Below are 23,619 nucleotides of genomic sequence, written 5' to 3' on the forward strand. Positions count from 1 at the left end.
TTATAAGTGTGGACCTACATACCTCCCCAGTGCATTCAAATACCGAAATAAAAATCTAGGTCGACTGGGATTAAACCTGACCGCCGTGGATGCAGAGGGCCTCAAGTCACGGTTATCTTCCATTTGGAATGTATTTGTCACAGAGAGCTTGAATAAAACAGGAGTAAAAGAGAGAGAAACAGGAAGTAGCCTGGAATTTGTTTTTAGAGGAGCCTCTCAAGCTCCTGATCTAAAGAAGCCGAGCCTTAATTTCAATGATGTGTAGTAGATCATGCAATTAAAACAATGGGCTAACACGCAGTGTACAAAAGTAGGTTATTTAAAATACCTACGGGTTAAACAGCAGATATTTTGAAAACTACATAATGTTTTGGAGGGTTTGATGCCCCCGTGCTGCCCTGGGCTACATTCCTGGAGAAAGGCACACACCCGTGGATGCGGCTAACGCTATAGGGGTAGAGAAATAGTTTTACTTAACTTAGCAAAAAATCTTTGAAACCATTCTCGTGGAGTTGCTTTTGGAAAACGTGTTTATGTGTTTTAAATGACTGGGTAGAACTTTGGTTGCTCTATACTATGATTCTCAATTGCTTAAAGTGACCATTTTATGCCATATCCTTTTGAATACTTGAAAAATGTATGTGAAATTTCACTAAAAAAATTTGAATACATCGGTAACCAAGAGGAAAACTGATGTAATGAGAGCGGGATATCCTCATCATCAATGTTTTTTCTCACTTTTTCTGCGTAATGATCTATCACAGGTCGAAAATAAAAAAGAGATGGTGTACAGCATCACGCAACTGAAATAATCATTCATGTCCCTATACTTCCATCAAATGTAATCAAGCAGTTCACAGCTCACGGTCTAATTTGTAAAACTTGCAAATACTAACGGGAGCACTACACGAATTACTAATACCACTTTCGTAGTCAAACTAGGCTGTCTTGGCTTAGATATTTAGAGGAGCTATGTATAACAATTAGGGTCTTATGCATTATTCTTATCACACGTTGTATTTAGCTAAATTTTAAGCATTCCATCCTGAGAGAAGTGAAATGGCATCAACTACAATGTTGTTCTCATTTTTATGGATATCATTCTCACACTCAGCAAAATACTTGCATGCACACAATTACGAATATTTAATAAAGGAACACTCGTTTTATTAAGGATCACCTACGAAAGTAAATATCGTCCAATACTATTTCAACTTTATACTTTTCTGAGATAAACTTCCGAGGGACACAGCCAGTACATAGATTCCAAATTTAGATTGCCGTAAGCTGAACTATCATAATGATGTGTTCCCGGTTATTGTAGAGAAAGAGATATCAATGACCTTCAGAGTGATCTCCGTCCACAGAGTAACATACTATTCCACCAACTTTGCTCATTTTAAATTGGGATAAAAGCTGCTATATTAAATTTGTCATTGACTTTTAGGAGAGGCATGGTGTTGGACAGCTCATTTCAGTTTTATAAGCATTTTTAAGCATCGCTAAATGACTGAAATAGTTTAACCAATCTTTCCCACAAAATAATTCTTCACTGTTCGATCCCTCCATCACCTCTTCATCACCCCTAAGGCTAGCCCGTCCCCAGCTTCCATAGCCATATTCACAGTGCATTGTCTCCTGCCTTACATGAGTGAGGTCGGACTTCTTCAAGCTGGAGAGATTAATTTGCGAATGAATAATAAATTCTTTGACTCTATATACTCTACACTTTCAAGCTTCGCTTCGTGAAATTGTTCAATGTCCATATTAAATGATTTATCTTGTTACGTTCATGCTTGAGGAAGAAGAAAGGAGTTAGTTACAAAGCCGGATTCTATATTTTTCTGGCGGGATTTAAAAAGTGCCATGATGAATGTGGTTCATCGATGTGTTTCATGAGAACCTATTGATGTGTTTCATCCTAGAAGCATTTTCTGTACCCATGTAATTATTTATGCAATGATAAAAATAATTAGAGACTGGATATAAACAATTTTTTTTGGAAATAAATTATGCTTTATATTTAAAAGTCAAGATATTAAAAACCAGGAATGAGAATTTGAAGATATTGTATTAAGTATCTGGTTAGTCTCTGGGGCTTCGCTGGTACTTATATTCCGCTTTAAATCGGCCACTCTGACGTTGCCCCTTCACTCTTATGGTGGTGATTACTAAAGACTTTTGATTTTGAAGGCTCTTCGACAGGAGCCCCAGGCACTTAAGACACTTGGTAAATTGTCGCTTATGAATTACGTACCTTAATCCATTCCTTCACACTTCCGATGATTCCATACTCATATCGTTCCTAAATATTACAAAACTTAGCTTCCTATTTTTGTTAATTACGCAACTACAATGGCTTTTTTGGGACCATAGTGTTAACTCACGTTAACACTATGGTCCCAAAAATAAATATCAACAGTAAAATAATGACTAGTAGTTTTATTAACCGTCAAGTAGCAACAGCCAAGGGCTGGAACCTTGACGAGATGGATGGATCTGCGTGCCCCAATGACCCCCTAGAGCTGTAATGAAGGGAGTGCCAAATACTGAATACTAATTAAAATACGGAGGGTCTGTCAATAATATTATATAATAAAATTCATTGATACATCTTCGAGAGGCAACCGAAATGCTGCCGATGCGATAACAATTCCATTGAATAGTTATTGCATTGGCAGGTGCGAAATGATTTGTCCAGAGTATGAGAAGTTAGTAAGGCGAAGAATAACTAATTAGACTATAATCTTATTCTATACTACAAGTACGTGCACTTAACTCTAAATTGGTCATAAGACCACTGCCGACTCACAACTACAAAGATGCTCTGAGGGCCTTCATATATTTCTCCCGTAAAGTAAGGCACCATAGGATCTGGGCTTCGCTTAACCGGACATGTTGAGGCTTTAACTTAGCTTAAAACTCTGCATTTTAAGGTAACAAACGCTGCATAGCAGGGAGTGCGAGCACTAGTGGGTGATCAAAGGGTGGTATTAGAGGTTACTTTATTGAACACTGTACTCGTAACTGGAGCAGTGATTAGAAGTAGCGAGTAAACATGAATACCGTTTCCAATATCAAGTTACCCCACTGATTCCTATTAGGTCATTAGTTCTCAACTTAACTTAAAAGATGAAATGGAATTATATTTAATACTGAGAAGGAATAATTTCAACCCCAAATCGTAGTTAAAAGTGGGCACAACGAGAATACGAGGGATTTCCTGGCGAAATATACCAATATACCTGGTGGCGAAAGGAGAATGAATACATGTATAAAAAATCCTTCTCCCCTTCCATACTTATCACAGCAATACAAATCAACACGTGCGTGCACAGAAACTTCCCAAAAATAAAATAATTCCTAATGCTCCTGCAAGTAACACTAGTAATTTCTCCAATAGCCAAGGGCAACTGTCACGGCCCTATCACACCACTTAGTAACCGTGTTCAGGGTAATCAAAATCAGGGTGATCGAATAAAGACAGGACTGATTTTCTAACTTGTTTTTTTCGACGGATAAGGTTTAATCGAAGTTGTTGCCCTCAAAGTACATGCCTTGGCTGACGACACACCTTTTCCAACGTTTCTTCCAGCTCTCGAACCCTGCTTGGTAAGCCGCCTTAGGGATCCTCTTCAGGTCCGCCGTACTATTAGTTTTTATGCCCACAATAGAGCCGAATCGGCGCCCTTTCAAGGTTGATTTTTAACTTTGGAAACAAAAAAGTCTGGCGGAGCCACGTCTGGAGAGTAAGGTGGCTGCGTCTTCACGGAAGTTCCGGTTCTGGCAAAAAACTCAGTCACGATCAGCGCGACGCGCGATGCGAATTTTGATGAGACGCGCGTCATGCCCAAAATGTCTGTCAAAATTGTCTGACAGAATCCAAAACTAATGTTCACTTCCTCGGCTATCTCCCTAACAGTGAAACGGCGATTTTCCCGCACCAAATCGTTCACCAATTTGGTATGTTTGGGGTCTGTCGAAGTGGAAGGCCGCCCCGTTCGCGAATCTTCATCTGTCAAGGTTCTGCCAGATTTAAGACGACTTTACCACTCAAAATACTGGCTTCGACTCATAGCTTCATAACAGAGGCTTGCTGAATCATTCCAAATGTCTCCGTAGCACTTTTTCCAAGTTTGAAACAAAATTCACGCACACATTCTGTTCCTCTAGCTCCTTCATTGCTGCCGTTGCACGCGGCGATGAACAGGTTAAGACACGTACCGCTGCTGCTGCGTAACGAATTGGCGTAAACAAACGCAACACCTCTCGTTTTAGTCGTCAGATGAGTCATTACTTCTCTTACTTCCGATGAAGACGGAGCTGAATTCCGTCGAAATGATCAAGAAATAACGTGTGGGTGATCTTTTTATGTGTTCTTATAGTGTTTGTTGCTGTCCAAGCTTGTTATTCAACACTTCCGTGTTACTTCGACGAAATCACACACACACACACACACACACACATATATATATATATATATATATATATATATATATATATATATATATATATATATATATATATATATAGATGATATGTTAATATTAATGTAAACGGAGAAGCGAGATAGCGCTAGCGAAAAAAACAAAGAGAGACACATACAAATGAAACTCACACGCATTTTCATGGCCAAACCACTTTCCCCTAGGGAAAGAAGGAACTGTTCAATTATATGACGGTAAAAATAGTTCATAAATAAAGTTAAAGGAAAAGTTTCATGAAAATAGATTTATTGCAGATATTGCTAAAAGACCTGAAAATTCTTCAAAGGAAATCCTTGGAGCGTCAACGCACTTTTTCCAGCGACTTTTCCACGACTCGGAGGCACCCTGTTTGGCGGATTCCGGAAGATCCTTAACGGTGCGTGCTGCAAACTTCTTTAAGGGAACTCAGGATCCCATGCTGGTGTCATTTGAAAGAGTATTTCACTTTTTGGATCAGGAAATAACCAGCCGGAGCCAATGCAGAACTATAAGGGGGTTGGGGAGTCGTCGCGATGTCGTTGCGGGTCTTCGCAAGGAGGGATTCGACTCTGCTCTTGGTCAACCGTCAAGGCCTTCGGGACGTGTTTTGTGCAAATTTTTCGCATTGCCAAATTTTCAGTAATAATGGTGTGCACTGTCATCTTATCGATGCCAATACGATCTGCTATCATGCGCTAACTTAACCGGCGGTCTGAATTCAGTACTTTACGCACACGTTAGAAAAAAATAGTTGACGATACTTTTTATACAAACCTTGTATGTGCACACCTAGGAATGACAAAATCGCTAACAGTGTTGAGGATTCGGTGCCGATTTGACGATACTTTTTATACAAACCTTGTATGTGCACACCTAGGAATGACAAAATCGCTAACAGTGTTGAGGATTCGGTGCCGATGTTGGGCTTTATCTCCACGCAGCCAGTTGGTATCATTAATTTGCTAAACGTGTTGACCATGCACTGGGTTGCTTCCACGATTGTTTTACAAAAGCTCCATTTGTCTTCGTAGTTGTGTTTCTTTTTTGAAAGTTTGAAGAAGGTGAGAAAACCGAGAAAACAGATGCACGGATATTTTGGCGGAGGGAAGAGAAATTAGGAAGCAAACACAGTGCGAGAAGCAATCGAGACGAGTCATTTGAATATGACACGTAACCCGCTAAGCAGCTGGATGCAGCGCAGATAAAAGTGTCACTTGGAGGGAAGTGACCACCACAAAGGGAGACAAAATATATGACATCTTAATTTCAGTGACCAGGAAAAAACACATTTGACGTCCATAATTTTAAAATTTGTTTCCGTAACCCTGATTATTAATTAAATCATAAAAGTATTCGTGGAGGGATTTCCTGGTATTTTGTTAGATTAATCCCGTGCTTGTTAAACCTTCGTCTCTATTGAGCGAAAGGCTTGTTTGATCCCTCATTTATCTATTTGACCATTACAGCGGAACTTCAGTAGAAACTTCCCTGGCATTGCCTCAGCCTAGTTACCCTCAAAGTTAGCGGTACCTGGGTACTATTTGTCAACTCTTATCGGTAGCTTACCTAAACATAGGTTTACGAATATCTATTCGAATACAGAAAAGAAGAAATCGCGGAAGGTAAGATTAACAGATGCAATTAATGGTAGAGCGTAGTAGCTTAAAGATAAGAAGATGTTTTCTAACGAATGACGAATTTTGAATAATTCACTCATGAAGAGATTGTTAAAGGTTGAAGAATATCTTGAAAATCTCTATAAAATCATTCACAGGATTCATAACCTATACGGACGGATAATGATAGCGACTTTCGAGTTTTATCGAGAGTACTCCCTTTCGTGTTAATTCCAGGAGAATTATTTTTAGGAGTATTTTTGTGAAATCATATATTTATTTAGTCCAAAAACAGTATCACGCCAATTACATTGGACAAATAGCAAAGGAAAACAGATGACATAAATAGAAACTTAACGGATAACAAATAGCAGCACCACATAAACAATTAAGTGCAGTTAGCAAAATCATGGAGACATAATGGATGTATTTATATAATTTATGGCACGGTGATCAGTAAGTAAGGGAATCCCGAGAGAAGGGGATTTAAACGTTATCTAGAGAAAAGTTACGGAAGTGTGCATGATGGTGGCGAAAGACAGAGAGAAAGAAATTCAACAGACGATCAAGTAGTGTGAGAGAAGTGGGTGTGAGAGTGGCCCAAATTTGGGAACAGCATTGATGTACAGGAGGAGCACAGGCAAAAAAAGAAGCGTGAAGAGCAGGCAAGTAAGTTACTTCACCGGATCGATAAATTAAGCCCACAAGTTGTATAGCTTTAGAGGAAATATTTTTGTTAGGCCTAATGGTTCTCATGGGTTAAAAACTCTGTAACTGAATCGTATCACGTTCTCTCGAGGTGTTTGACACTGAATATAATGTTTAATAACCTCTTCTATTCTTCCATCTGAACCTATAAGTTACCCGATGCGCTAGACCTTATAGCTCATCCGGAAATATTCACGACAAACATGATGTTTGGGGAAACACGCTGAAGTTTGGAAATGTTGGCAATGTTCCGTTTTTAATTAAAAATAGCAATTTTCCACAAAAATAAAGTTTAATGCGACCGGTTTCAATGTCACTACATCATCATCGTCATCATCATGACCTGATGATGATGTAGTAACATTGAAACCGGTGCGCATTAAACTTTATTTTTGTGGAAAATTGCTATTTTTAATTGATCATGATATTCCACCTTATCACGCCTGAAACGTCTCTTTTTATTACGGGTTCCTTTTGTCACCGTTCTCTGTTGACACGCCAGTCATGTAGTAGAGGATCATTATCCATGCAAATTGAATGAAATGGGACAGTTAACGAACAAATACTTTCCTAAAGTAAATATTAATCGATGAAAAGCGGGTTATATGAATCAGGAGTTTCGTGCTAAAATAAATTGCATACCTCAGTAGTCATTTGGTTATTTTAACCACTTTGAATAAAATCCACAGTTTCACATTCACATTTAGATGATAGCTGTTACAGAAATCTGCTATCAATGCTGAATTGCAGTATTTTTTTATAGTCCTGGAGTAGTAAAAATTTAGTAATTCTTTTGCATTTCAATGAAGACTTTACGTGATATGGGCCCATAACTTGCATATTCCTAATGTTTCAAAATTACATTGTTTTAGTATCAAGTCTATCTATCTAGTCTATTTCCAAAATGGATCGTACGTATCTATACGTACAATCTTTAACGTTTTTAACAACTTTCACGGAGTTTATTTAGCATAAATTACGTAAACGTCCCTAAAATCCGTTAAATATATCTTGATTTTGGTCTGATTTATAGGAGAAACCTTAGATAATATGCTGATGAAGTTGAAAAATAATAAGCTCGGTCACTTTCAATTTTGTATAAGAAATTTTCTCGCATGAAGAAAGTTAGTTCAGTAAATATGAACTTCTACATCTACATCTACATCAGTACCCTGCGAGCCACCAAAAAGGTGTGTGGCAGGGGGTGCAGCACCAGGAGGAAAGGGTAAGGGATGAGGGGGTTAGGGTTTTTCAAATGGATGGCGAAAGGTGGGGGGAACCTGAAAAAAAAATATATAAATATACTAGTATAACCATGCGCATTCGCTACCTTGGAGGTTAATACTTATTATCGAGCCGACTAGTGGGGGATTTCGATTGCAAGCATTCTGGTCTCTTATTGTTCTTTGAAAAAATGACCACTTAAACCTGTCAGTCTTGCAGTCTATCTCTCTAATCTTATATTCGTGATCCCTCCGCCCGTAATACGTTGGGGTTCGTATTATGTTCTTGATTTCATCGGAAAAGGACCCATCTTTAAATGTTTTTAATAAGTTTAATCTATATTGTAAACGCCGCTGTTTAAGGGAATCCCAGCCTAAATTTTCTAGCAAAGTAATTACGCTACTGCGTTGGTCATAACAATTTTTAACATTCAACATTTTTCAACAAAACAACTTAAAAGTTTCCCCGCTGTACATTGATTCCTTTGTCAGTCTGGAATTTTCCATTCCCTAGACTATTTCCATTCCCTCTAATGGGACAACATCGTGCATGGTTTTCATCATAAACGTAATTCAGTGCTCATTCATATTGATAAAAGCAAAATCGATAAAAAATGACCAATCGCATTCCAATTCATCTCACATCACCAAAGCTTTGAACTCACCTGTAGTTGTGCATCTTCAGTATTCGTCACATACCACTGATTAATGTTTTAACTCCGCAGAAATTGGTCTTATTCTTAGAACAAAGTCTGTTTCAAGCAGTTTATATGGCGTTCCCACAACAAGTTTCTGCAGAGAGAAACTGGTTGGAGGCTAGTGGCTTACACTGGATGCTTCGAAGTGGTATTGTTGTTTGTGTATGCGGATGGCTAAGACCATATTGTACCTCTCATAATCTCGATTTATTGTGCATCAAAATAAATTTTAAAAATTAATCATGACAAATTATGAACACCCCTGTAAAAGTTGCGTGAGATATAGCAGATATATATATATATATATATATATATATATATATATATATATATATATATATATATAGCCGTTTTATTTAAAAAGTAAAACAAATTAACACAGTAAAAAATACATTAAAAATAACAATGAATTATAATTTTGTTAAAATTACATCTTAATTTTTTTAAATGAAACTCGGCTAAGACAAAATGGTCAGCTAAATTAAATTTTAGATATTTAGCTCCTTGTACACGGGAATAACAGAAGATGTTGGATACTAATAGGGCAGTCGCACTCAACGCACCAAGGTGGTGCATTCTCTCAATCGCGCAGGCATATTGCGGTACCATTATCATGGAACAACAAACAAAAATGTTATCACTACGACTAAAAAAGCTGAAGGATAAAGCATGATTTATTACTGTTCTAAATAAATTTGAGTCAAATTCAAAGAAACTATAGGAAACACCGTAAAAAACCTAGCAAGACACAAACTGACCCCCTACAGTACCCATCCTCAATTCCGCATTAACTCTACCTCCTTTCATTCCGTCCAAGATGCCTATTCTTTCCTCCCGTGCCTCCCTGGTGTTAGGTGGTAGAAGAGACTCCATAGTCTCAATCTCACCCCAAAATTAGGACGACTATCTATCTACATATCCCATTCCTAACATTCTCCCTTCTAACGCAGTTCTTAGCGTTCAACATTCATCTTCAACATCCCATCACCAATCTAAACGCTGAGAATTCACCTTTTTGTTTCCTTCGTGTTTCCCCCAACAGCTCTCTATCCTCCCCCACATTGCCTGATACTTAATTCAATTGTTGTCTTTTCCACCCATTTCACTCTTTCCAATCTTATCCACGACCACATTTAAAAAGCCTCCAATCTCCACCCATCATTTTGCCTCAACGACAAATGTTCCGTGCTGATAAAACTACTTTCTGATGCAAAGATTCATTTTAACAAATCTTTTCCTAAACATCCTTACTCAAATTCGCTGTCATCAACTCCCTTCTCTTTAAAAAAAAGACATTTGACTTAAGCAATTCTTCCATTTTGGTCAAACACATTTCCAAGATAGCTAAACTGTTCGAGTTACGCCAGTTCACGCCCTTCAATAAACGCTTAACTTAGCCTTCCTATCTCTTGAACACCTCATATCCTTTGTTTTGCATACATTAATTTTTATCCCATACCTATCGCACACTTATTTGTTAATGCGTTCAGGAATGACTGTAACCCTTTGGCAGAATGGCTAACTTAAGTTTGATCAGTGGCAGATCCAACTTTATGGATTCCCTATCTATTTCCATTCCTACCACCAGCTATTCTAAGCCCCTTTTACCATTTTCTCCACGGTTACGTTGAAAGTTATAAGAAATAATGGACAGCCGTACCTCATCTACCTTCTTAAATTTCCCATTCCGACTCTCCATCCGCCTCACACAATAGGTCAGTGATATAAAGGTTACGGATAACTACTCTATCCCTTCAATCTACAGCTATCCTCCGTAATACATTCATTAATACTATTTCATTTACTATACCGAATGTATTCTCGAAATCCACGAAAGATACAAATACATCGTTGTTGTATTCTATCTTTCCTTCTATCGTATAAGAGATCTCATTAGTCATAAGACATCGTACGTACCTATTTACTTTCTAAACCCAAATTGATTATCCCCTTAATATTCATGTTTCCATCTCTTCATTATTTCATTGATGATCCTAAGTACTATCTTTTGTTTGATTAAAATCAATCATTAGCTATATATTCCTCTCATACAGCCGTCTTTAACGTTTTGAAATGGGAGCAAATAATGTTCTGACGAATTCTTCAGCCAAATTCCTCCCTCAAAATTGTTACGGAATAACACGTGTTCCTAAACCCTTAAGTAGTTCCGCGGGGATGTTATCTACCCCCACGGCCTAATTTATGCTATTATTCTCAATTTTCTTTCTATCTCGCAACCAAATATGCCTGGACCTAAGCTATCCTCATGCATGCCATATTCACATGCTATTCACATGACATTCACATGACATTCACATGACATTCACATGGCATTCACATGACATTCACATGCTATATTTACATATTCCTCCATCTCTCGAATCTTACTTGGTCCAATAAATAATTTTCCTGACTTTTATTTGATTGTTTGCGCGGATTATCCCCTCTTACTTTCCGGCAGTGCTTTCACTTTCCTCCCCAGCTCACTCATTTTGGCATTCCTCTATGGCCTCTCCCATTCCTACAGCTCCCACCACATTCTTTCGCTCTCTTAATTTTCCACCCATGTTCATTACTAATCTCTATGCACTTCCTTGACCTAATTTTCATTCTTCCATTAGCTCCTCTCGACCATTTTCCTTTTCATCTTTTCTGTAATCCTTGGGTTCATTGTCATTTTCCTATTTACTGTCCCCATAGTTTCCATTGCGGCTTTTCTTATCCCTTTTTTGCGATGTTCTCATCTTTTTCTACTGTACACGTCACTCTGTTCTCACTCATAAATTTTTCCAACAGCCCCCTGGTGCTCATTATTGTCCTTCCTGGTCGATTTTTCTTCATTCCATTTCCTCATCTGACTTCCCTGTTTTATCCTCTTGAACCTGATGTTACATTTAAGTAGCACTAGCTTCTGAATTCTGATCTAAAGTCTCATCTGCTCCTGGGAAACTGGGCGAATTAATTACAATTATATATATATATATATATATATATATATATATATATATATACACATATATAAATATACATATACATATATTTATGTATATATATATATATATGCATATATATATTTATTGTAGTGTTTAAACCAAGTCTTCGTTATAATTGATTCATTCCTTCTGCATAAGTCTATTGTTTTAATTTGAATGTAAATCAAAGAATGCGTCAAAGTTACCTCTGCAACCACCACGCTGAAGAAGCATATACTACCTTTGTCCGGTTCCTATTCTTTGACCAATCTGTCATGAATGACTTCACCAGGAGCATTTATCATGCACGCAGATCTTACCTGCTATCATCAGAAAACGTAAGTCCTTTCGTCGCTTTAAGGTCGTAATTACGAGAGCTCATAATGGGGTTGGCAGAAAGCATGCATCGGAGTGTTTTCCTTCGATTAAATTCTCTATGAATTTAATATTTAAAATATTGGTATGCTCTCCATTCCTGCAGGAACGGCCGTCACAATAGAAAGTAAAAAAGGATGAAGGTAGTTCGGAATTTCAGGAAAGAAGAAAAAGTCTCAGGCATTCCTCGCGGAAACTCATCCTGCTATTATAGTCACTCGACGATCCGATTTGATATGTCATCTACCTCCCTCGTTAGCGTTAAATATTTCAATATGTTTTGTAAATTTCAATAAGTTACGTCTGAGACAAAAAATTTCATCTGTCAAAAATTATTGAACCCTTTTCATTACAAATAATATGCGGTTATAGAGATCACACTTAATATAATCAGAGAAATGTCATTAACAATAAATAAATAACTATTTATTAAACTTGTCTACAAGGAAATGTGTGATAGAATTAAAAAAATTAATTTTTGGTAAGTTTACGAAATATATTTTTCACAGTGCGGTTTCTTATCAAGCATTATTACCTTCGTTTGGAGTTATAGAGCTCGAATAGTTTCTTATATGTCGTATGGCGCTGCATTTCATTTTTTATTAATTAAGGGGTGCATGAAATAATTTCCTACCGAATAAGTTGTCTTTTTACGTTTGGACATTGAAAATTGTCTTGTTTCTTGTCTCGTTTAATAATGGGCGAGCAATTAGTTGCTGCTTACTTCTTCCTCGAGGAATCACATAGGAGAATGCACTGAGGGAAAATTGTAATGGAACGTAGGCAGCTTAGGAATTCGATTAATGCATCCGATAAGCGTTCCAATAAACCCCAATGTGCTCCGGCCCGAGGCCTTCTGATCCTCCCCTATGTCGTCGGAGATTCGTCTCCGATTTGATTTTACTCCGACCTATGCTGGACATCTTCGAAGTGCTCCGCAGTGTTTGGCGATATTCTAAGAGGAGTGAACGAATTCCACCAAAAATAATCCATAAAATGTTCGGAAAAAAATTAAACAAACATTGTTTTTCCAAATTGACGTCGAAGGTAGGAACCGGATGGTAGCATACACATAACACTCCCTGTTTCCAGAAGTTCCGGCGGAGAAGAAATATGTTTACTCCCACTGTCTTGCTTTTAGTTAAGCACACTCCCCACCGAAGCTATGCACTTTCTCGAGTATTTCCTTCAATCAGTAGACAACAGGTATGCATAAAATCGCAAACATCAGCGTCGACAAAGACTGCTTTTCCCTTTCGCTCGTTCCCTCGGGGTTTCTTCTACCTTTGTCAACGACCGGGACACCGGAGCTAAGGTGTCTTCTCCTACTGAATCTGATAGAAGGGGGTCTGCAGCCGATTCCTTTGAAATGTGCGTAAGACATCCCCACCTTGAACCTCGGAGGAAGCAAGCAAGGTCATCCCCCTTTGAGAGAGGGGAGCGAGGGGGCGGACGTCGAACTTCCTCTTGCATCGGATTGCTCAGGTCCCTGGTAGTGGGTACTTCACTTTCCCTTTCCCTCTGCCCTCTCTAATCTTATATTGCGAGTCTTCCTTCCTTCTTATCCTTCGGGTTGTTCAGTTTTTGCGTGCCCCCTAACGCACTAAATATTTTCCATCGAAAGGAAAAGGGGATTGAAGCCCGAGAGGGAGATCGCCACATGGACGGCCGGATGTGGGAGGCATTTTGGCACAGCCCTCGAGCTCCAACTTTGTACTCCATCTCCAGTACTTCTGTACCTTGATCTCCGTTTTATTACAGTGTGATGGTTTGCATTGGCGTTCTATTCTCCTGCCTAATTCGTCACAGTCGAGCTCCGGTAGTCTCTCGTGGCCCTCCAGAATGCATCTGCAACAGTAATGCCGTGGTCCTTCGGAAATCATGACTGATATATCCACTTCTTTCAAAGGATGGGAAGGAGTCTTTTCTTTCTACACCCATCTTTGCAATTCTGGTCCCCTTTTTGATTCGTAGTTTTTCATCGCCGTCATATGTATTTTCCCGTGTGGGATAAAATTGTCCATGTTAATGAAATTCAAAATTAATCACTTCTTACTGATAGACAAAGACGATTGAATAAAAATTGAACTGAATTTAGTCCATGTTGTTTTCCGATTAATTGCTACGTTTGGGAAAAGTACGTAATTTCCCGGGGAATTCCTCAACGATTACATTCATAGCCCCTCCACTAGCAACCTCAGAAAAATCGTGTCCGTTAAACCCTAACTGAATTGCTTCCGTTTCCTTAGCCGTGGAGCCTAGAGTCCCTTGTCAAAAGAGGCAGTCTAGGCCTCTTGTACTTAAATTTGTTTCGTTGTAAAATTTCTCGTAAATGCAACTTCTAATCAATTCAGAAATATTGCAAATCGTCACCTATAACTTGGATCAATTTGGTGACACAATCAAATTCTTCGACTTAAAATTTCGATGCATTGATTCACCAAATTTATTTACGTCCGACCTACATCGTGACGTCGCACCGATATGGCAACGCTGAGAAGCTATGAGCTCCATACTGGTTCAGAGCTGTAAAACTAGAACCATTTATTAAATCAGAAATAAGTTACTGATGTAAAATGGTGAGAAAATTACTGAAAATTCCATGCATGCATCGGATTCACTCGTTTATTGAACGAAATTAAATATATACTTTAGGAATTTTGAAAAATATTTTGGAAATAACAACAACAATATATTAGAGATTTTAAATAAAAATAATCGGCTGCGATATCCCTTTTGTGATGCATAAAATGGTATAATTACGAACACGTAAACTTGTGACGAATATGTTAAATGGAAGTCTATGCCTCGAACACATGGTGCTGGCATGGTGAGACTGGTTATAGCGAATACTCACTCCTACGCAGTGCCTACTTGTGGTAGGGACGGAATACCTTTAGTCTCTCTCGTATCACAAGGAGACAGGTGAAAAATTATCCTCGGAATGAGAATGAAATATAAATAACGTATCTCGCCGTTCAATTATAGCGTTTATTCAAGGCTGTATGTTGATTATCCCACATTATATTAGTTTGCAGATTCGATTAATGAGGAACCATCACAGGATGGGTGCCACTCGCCGAAATATTTCAGTAATGTTTGATAAACGCTGAGTGATCATGCGCACTGGCTACATTCCCACCCCATTAAATACAGCTGCAATACGTGACACGATTAATGTTAAACCAAGGATAAGTGCCACAAGGAGCAAGAGGATAACCTGCACGAATTTAACATCCTACATAATTAAAAATCACATGATTTTTTTGTCGATATTGGGGTAAAACTTCTAACCAATATCATAATAGTAGGATAGACCAAAATAAGGAAATAATAGTTGTCAGTCGCAACAGCCACATAATTCCTTTCCCAATGTTCAATCCGGGATCATGTAAGTGTACAAAACTCCTACATACAAAGTTTATATAAAAAGTATCGGGAAAGTTCCGGAAAAATAGATTTATTTTTTATATTCCTATAATGTCTCGAAATTCTTCGAAATACATCCACTTAGCTTCGACACACTTTTTTCAGCGGCTTTTCCACGATTCAAAGGCTCCATGGTAGGCGGATTGTGGAAGGTCCTTAAGGGTCCTTAAGACGGAACTTAGGGCCCCATGGTGGTGCCTTTTGAGGGAGGATTTCACTTTTTGGATTAGGAAATAGCCTGCCGGAGCCAAGTAGGAACTGTAAGGGGGTTGAGGAGTCGTCGCGATGCCGGTGTGGGTCTTCGCCAGGGCGCACTCAACTCTTGTTCGTCCGTCAAGGCCTTTGGGACGAGTTTAGTGCAGATCTTTGGCATTGCCAAATTTTCAGTAATAATGGTGTCCTTAATAATAAATAAAGGTCATCTTATCAATGCAAATACTATCTGTGATCATGTGCACTCCTAACCGACGGTCTGAATTCAGCACTTTACGCACACGTTAGGAAAAAATAGTTACCGGTACTTTTTGTACAAACCCTGCCCATGTCACATTAAAAGAAAGTTGAAAAAATAATTCCTTTGATAGTGAATATCATTTTGAGTAGCCGTAATATCTTCTCAAATAAGTCAAAAAATGTACAAATTTATGGGTCTACGATGTATTGGCCTTTAATGTACTAGGGGTAGTCTAATGACAACCAAACACCCGTCATAACGCATAGTCTGCTAAAAGCTAGAACCTAGCTTTTTTCGTATCGATACTGCTATAGCTGTAGTGGGAGAACTGCATAGTGACAACTCACAGGCGCACGCAGATGTTGGGTTATGTCGTTGTTGGTGCGCGGACTGGTTGTTGTATCTGGTGTTCGGTTTTCATTTGACTGCCCCTCATAAATGGACACCACTAGGAAGACAAATTATATTCGTCCCTCTGCCTACTCTCCATGTAGATTTCCAATTTGTGTATTTTCCAATTTGAAGAATTATCAGTTGTACGTTGTGCATAATACGAGGGTCATCCGGAAAGTAGTACCCGTTCGTGCCGCATGAAGTGCTGACGACGCGAGTAGCCGCTGGACGAGGTCAGATAGCTTCAGTGGCTTGTCTGCCTTCTCTGAGCCAAGTTGCGTGACGCTAGCATTGCCTGTGTTGTTTCTGTGATTGTTTACAATGTTTAAAAAAATTGAGAACGCCGCCAGTTGTGAAGTGAGGGCAGTGATTAAATTCCTCAATGCAAGAAACGTTGCTCAGTTGACGAATTCGTGAGGAACGATCGGCGCGTCACAATTGATGACATCTGTGAGCATTTTCCCAATGTTTCTCGAACAATTGTTCATGAAATTGTTAAACACCATCTGCATTATGCAAAAATTTGTGCAAGATGGGTCCCTCGCGTATCTCAATGAGCTGGCGGCGAAGGACTATGCAGCAGGAATACAGAAACTTGTCACACGTTATGATAAATGCCTTAATTTGCTTGGAGATTATGTTGAGAAGTAGTTTAAAGTATCCTCTTTCAAATAAAATTTTTTATGTTTGTTAATATTTACTTTTGTGTCTTTATTTCACGAACGGGTACTACTTTCCGGATGACCCTCGTAAGAGCTGTGTTGAATTCCATCTGCGACAAACTCAGGAGTCGAGCAAATGGAAGACAAACCCCCCCTCCATTGTCTCTCCTCGCACACTTCCGCTAAGGCAGTGGCTTATATCGTAGCTATTTCCAAATGTTATTAAACTTATTTTCTCTTAAAATTGAGATATTTCAATTGTAAATAAATCCATTGCCAACGTCCCTTTTTTGATCGGAAAATTGTTTTTTTTGTGGCAGGAAGGTGTTAAAATTAGTCCTGGAAAAACCCTTTTTGGAGCATTTGGACCGAGGCCCCCGAAACCACCAGAGAAGTGCAGCTGCAGTAAGTATTACTATGTATATGGTTTTAGTAATTGCCCTTTCTGTGTGAAATGCTCTAAGGAAAATCTTAGCCTATGATATAACTGAATAGTGACTGTAAAAATTTAGAGTAGACATGGGCACCAGGGGTAGGGTGTTGGACTACTGACTGGAGGGCCCGGGTCCGATTCCCGGGCAAACTCTTTGGGCACTCTCGACTACACCTAGGTTGTGTGATTTTACGAATACCAGATCTTGCTGGGAAACCATAACCGTCACAGGTAAATGTCCCGGCCCCCCTACCCTAATGTGAGAATTCCATACGCGTTAGTACTGAGTGAACTCCACCATCGCCTGTCAAACCGACCAAATGTTTTATAATTACACACACACACGAAATATGTCCGGAAAAAATACAGCCAAGCAGTATTTTGAGAAAAATAGCCCACCTAGAATAATGAGGTCTTATTCCCATTCGAAGTACTAAAACCTCGGAGTTGGGACACACTTATCCCAGCGGCTCTCTCATAAACCGACTGTTGGGTAGACTGGGAAATTCAGGGTCATAACCATAGACCCATGACTCATCTCCAGTTATGACCTCTTTTTAGAAAACCCGGGTCATCGTTTGCGGCTTGGAGCAAGTCACCTGCAAATGCAACACAAAAGACTTGACGTTGATGAGATACAAGGGAATGAGACGTGGCAGCCAATGACCATTCCGAAAAAGGTCTATGGAAGTGATATTATTGTGCGTGATTACCATACCAAGATTTTGGGTATTATTTCATTTGATTTTCCATTCCTTGATTTTATGACTTATCCAAAATATTTCTTGAGGTTTGTACCTCAACCAGACCAGGGGCAAACGTTTAGTTTCTATGCGTTAAACACTAGCCCTTAGAGCATTTTATGATAATTAGGCCATTTATAATAACCGAGTTCCTCTTCGTAATACTTCTCTCCCATGATTCCAGCATAGTTGTACTTACACGTCATCATATATATATATATATATATATATATATATATATATATATATACTTCTTCTAAATGGAACGCTCTTCGGCGACGCACAAATATATAAAAACACAGACGTAGATTTTTAAAATATAGGAACATAAAGAAAGGACGGTAACATATGTAGTTTTGACGTTTCAACGGCTCGTCCGTCGTCATCAGAATGGCGTTCTCGGGGAAGAGCGGAGAGGACATGTGCGGGGAAGGGGTGAGGGAAGGAAGGAGAGAAAAGGAATGAATAGGAAATGAACAAAGGGGTTGGAGGGGATATTTAGGCAGCTATATGATGCATTCAGTGGGCTTGGTTCAGCCCAGGGGGTTTAAATGACTGGGACACCCAGATATACACCATCTCGCGGTATGATACATGATACTGGCAGATTTTGGAAGGATTTCAATCACCGAAACGGAGAAGCAGTCATCAAAAGATTGGTTGTGGGAAGCAGTGTGAGTATGAATGGGATAATTAAGGAAGGTGGGAGATTTTGTGAAATATCGGTGGTTATTCATGCGGAGGGAAAGTGTGGTCGTGCATTCGCCCACGTAGAAGGCAGGGCAGAAGTTACAGGAGAGGCGATATATAATGTTTTTTGAGGTGCAGGTGTCAACCGGTTGGGAGTTGGTACTAAGTGAGGGGGAGGGTCTTAGAAGATAGCAGCATTTGCAGCGTGGGCGGTTACATGGTGCGGATAGGGGCGGGGGAGATACGGGGGTGCTCGCAGTTGGTTTTGTCGACTTGAAGACGTCTCACAAGTTCGACGGGCGTTTAAACGAAACGGAGGGACAATGTGGGAATAAAATTGATGTGGACTGACTGTTATTAATGATTGGGAAAAGGTCACGGATTAAATGTTTAATTTTGTGTGTTCCGGGGAAGAAAGTGGTGATAAGAATATGGCATTTTGGGCGGTTTGGTTGGGGGAGAGGAGTGTATTAGGTTGACGGTTTGAGAATTTTACTGTTCATTAGTTTTTCAGGGTGCCCACATTTTCTGAGAGTCATGTAGTTGGTCCATGTATTTCTGTGTTGTTGCAGAGACGGAAGCCACGGACTGAGAGTGAGAAGGGGATGGAGCGTTATGTATGAGATGGGTGGCAGCTGTCAAAATGAAGATACTGTTGGTTATTGGTTGGTATAATGTGGACTGAGGTATAAAACGTATTGCTTTGGGGGTGAATTTCGATATCTAGGAAAGTGATATTCGAGTCAGATATAGAAGAAGTGAAAGATACCGAGGAGGAGGAGTTGAGAGAGGAAATAAAGGAGGATAAAGTTTCGCGTCCGTGGGACCAAAGGAGGAAAATGTCATCAATAAAGGGCCCAGAAGAGTGGTTTGAGGGTTTGTTGTAGCAGAAAGTTATGTGCAAGTTTAACCATAAAAAGATTGGCGTATGAAGAAGCCATACGCATGCCCATTGAAGTGCCTTTTATTTGCAAATATATTTTGTCGTTGAATTGGATAGCATTTTTGGTGAGGACAATTTGGCTCAGTTCGATAAGGAAATCTGTGGATGGGGTGTGTGGTGTGGGTCGTAGAGAGAGGTAATATTTCAGGGCTTCTAAGCCTTCTTTGTGGGGATGGAGGTTTGGAGAGATGTAATGTTTATTGTGGCCATGAGAATGGTCGTATTGTGCGGAATTGGGATTGAGTGTAGACGCTCCAGAAAGTGGTACGAATCTTTGATGTAAGAAGGGAGTGAAGTAGCTAGATCCGGTTTTGAGAAAAATAGGGGCGGAGGTTCGGGTGGGAGTGGCGATCGTTTAAGCGACAAGGAAAGCCCCACGCGAAAGAAAGACTGAGTAAAAGTGAAGAGTTTTTTCAGGAGGCCCTCAATTCTTCGTGTTAGATTTAGAAGTTTCGAGTGAGATTTCGCCCTATTGTCTCCAGCATCAACTAACCCACGGAACGAATCTCCGCATTAACAGACCACCAACTTCAACCCATTGCCACTTCACTCCCTTCTTGAATTAAAGAACTACCCGGTGAGAAATAGAGAAGGAACATGACCTAGATGAAGATAGCTTAGATCCAGGCATACCCGACGATGAGAAAGAAAGGGCGTCAAGGAAGATGAAATCAAATAAGGCCGTGGGGGTAGACAACATTCCTGCGAAACTACTGAAATGTTTAGGAAAATGTGGGAGGAAGAGACTATATGGGTACAGCTGAAGTGGTACTCAAGATCATCAGCAAAAGGATGGAGAGCAAGGCAAATAATTACTAAGGGGATTCTCAGTTTGGGTTGAAGTAGCGGAAAGGCACATGTGATGCCACTGGAGTAATGAGAGCACTAATCGAGAGGAATATAGAATACAATCAGTACGTATTTGCCTATTTCGTAGATTTCGAAAAGGCGTTTGATAGAGTGAATTGGGAACAACTCTTGAGTATATTGCAGAAAATAGGAATAGATTGGAGGGACATGAGGTTAATCCACAACATGTACATGTCTAATACTGCTCAGGTACGAGTGGAGAACGGAGAGTCCGGATGGGTAGTGTTAGGAAGAGGAGTAAGGCAGGGTTGCCCATTATCACCGTTGCTGTTCAACGTCTATGTGGAGGAAATAATTAAACAGGCAAGGGAGGAATTAGGGGGAGAGGAGAAGGGGGAATTCGGAGGGGAATCCGTAAAATCAGTTAGGTTTTCTGATGACCAAGCTTTAGTTTGTCAGAAAAACAAGGGATTGCAAGCATTGCTGAGTGATTTGAAAATTCAGTGTGATAGATACTGGATGAGAATCAATATAAATAAAACAAAGGTTATGCTATACTCCAGAAGAAAAATGCTTAGCTAAATATTAAAATAGGAGATAAATAAATAGAGTAGGTAGAACAGTTTACGTATCTCGGAAGTGTTTTGTATTAACATCATCAAAGTAGTAGGGACATAAGGATGAGAATTGCGCTGGGCAAAGAGGCTTTCAAAAGGAGGAGGGAGTTTATGATAGGGACGTTGAGTAAGAATGTTAACAAAATACTCGTAAAAGCTTTTATATGGAGCGTAGTTATGTGCGGCGCCAATACGCGGTCAGTGAAGCAGGATGATAGAAGTAGATTTAGAGGCTTTTGATATGTGGGTCTGGAAAAGATTGGAGACGGTGAAATGGACCGAAAGGAAAAGAAATGAGGATGTGCTAGGTATTTTGGGCGAGGAGAGAGGTTTGTTGGGAGAAATCCTAAGGAGGAAGGAAAAATAGATGAAGGGCGTATTGATCGGCAGTGGGATGTTGAAGACTCTAATAGAGGGGAGAATGTTAGGCAAACGAGGAAAGGGAAGGAACAGGATAGGGATGTTGGACGAGAAGAAGAAAGTACACGGAGATGAAGAGGGACTTGATGTAGAGTAGGTTGCTGGATTGTGTTTTATTAGGAGTCACAATATATTTATTTGGTAGTTATGTCCATCCAAAAACCCACCTTAACCGGTAGATTACTTCAGTAAATATATATATATATATATATATATATATATATATATATATATATATATATATACACATATATATATATAATTTTTTACTAAAGTAATCTCCCGGTTAAGGTAGGTTTTTGGATGGACACAACTACCAAATAAATATATTGTATATACATATATATATATATATATGTATATATATCTGTATATGTATATATATAAACCATTAACACAGCAACCAAACCGAAGGTTGGTTTGGTAGAGTTCACCCAGTACTTAGCCCGATGAATATCGAGGTAGGCATAATTTTTAATGAGAAACAATTTTTCATACCTTATTCATAATGTCTACAAAACGTTGCTCGAGGACAGGTAACGTTTTCAATACTTTGACCATTACTATATTTCGATTGGAATTTTAAAATATCTGTGGGCACAAATATTAAGGCTCAAAATATACGCGAAAAGCTTTTAATGTTTCGCAGCAAGCTCTCTGAAGTGAACATTTTAGCTACTAGGGACATGAGTTTTAAAAAGGTGTAAATACATGTAGATATGTATCCCAAGTGAGGATGCCTTTTTCGACAAAATATACTTTTAACATTCCAAATACTCCCCTCACGCACTAAAAATAATAGCTCGCGGTTGCAATGTTGTTTTATTTAAATTTCCGAATTTTCAAAACCACTATTCTCAGATGACCATAAACATGAAATAATATATGACGCAGTAAAGTGACTGCGCATGTTAATATTAGGGTGATGCAGGCATTTTTATTTAAATCTTTTAATTTTGTGGGCCGAAGACGACTTTAGCTTAAAATGTTACCGTTTTTGAGAGTTTTCACTCACAAACTGTTCTGCATCTATGTTTCAGTGTCGCACATATAAAAAATGTGGAAATTCTGAGCCCACGGAATCAGTAGACATAAAAAGAAAATTTAATTTAAAGTTCCCGCATAATCATGATCCGCAATAACCATGGTAGGACTTGAACTATCTTGATAGGAGGTGCTGGTGCCATTCGTTCGTACTACTTTCTTCTCATGTTCTCAGCTGCAAATCCACAAAATTCCGTTTAAATGTCCTCTTTCGATGTTAGGAATCGAAAACACTTTCAATATTCAGAGCAAATAATGTATAGGGTGTGTGCGGGATACTACAGGACATCAACATGCGTCCGAATGTACTAAATCTATCACAAATTTGGGATCGTTTCTATGGGTAGCTTCTAATGCGTGGCACCTACTGTGATTTTGCAATAAGGATTTTTTCAGTTATATACTTGGTCATGTAGGGGCCAAAAATTAATCCCAGACTTTCACAAGAAAGGAGTTGATGACAGTGACGTGCAGCAAGGACGCAAAGATCGAATTTAGTTAATACTTTCAAATTAAATGTAGGAATCTAAGGCTCGGTAATTTGGTCGATAAAGTAATCTGATGTGCGTAAATTGGAGTATTTTGACATTTAGGTGTAGAGGAGAATGGAATAGGTAAACTGGACGGAAAGGAAAACAAATTAGGAAATGCTAAGCATGACGGGGGAGAGGAGGGAAACATTCAAAGGATGCAATATAAGTGGATACTGGTCCTTTTGTTTGTTGATGGAATGTTGAGGATTGTGATAGAAGATGCTAGGCGAGCAATGTAGGGTGAGTAAATGAATAGGCATATTGGGAAGAGCAAAAAGAGGCAGAAAGTATGCGGAATTTGTGGGAGATACTGTGGTTGGGGGGGTTGTGTCATGATAGGTGGGTCTTACATGTTTAGCGATTTTCATTCTGAGTGCCCAATCAAAAACT

General features: G+C 39.1%; 1 protein-coding gene across 1 annotated transcript in view; it reads left to right on the forward strand.

The window, feature by feature from the left end:
- Nucleotides 1-23,619, forward strand: part of LOC139686135 (trypsin-1-like) — a 43,729-nt gene that overhangs the window by 5,467 nt on the left and 14,643 nt on the right. The window contains exon 2 of the mRNA XM_071583319.1: nt 17,317-17,401. Coding sequence (XP_071439420.1) covers nt 17,317-17,401 — 85 coding nt within the window. The remainder of the gene's footprint in view (nt 1-17,316; nt 17,402-23,619) is intronic.

This window comes from Hetaerina americana, unplaced genomic scaffold (genome assembly GCF_022747635.1).
Source record: "Hetaerina americana unplaced genomic scaffold, ioHetAmer1.1.p SCAF_13, whole genome shotgun sequence".
Classification (NCBI taxonomy): Eukaryota; Metazoa; Arthropoda; class Insecta; order Odonata; family Calopterygidae; genus Hetaerina; species Hetaerina americana.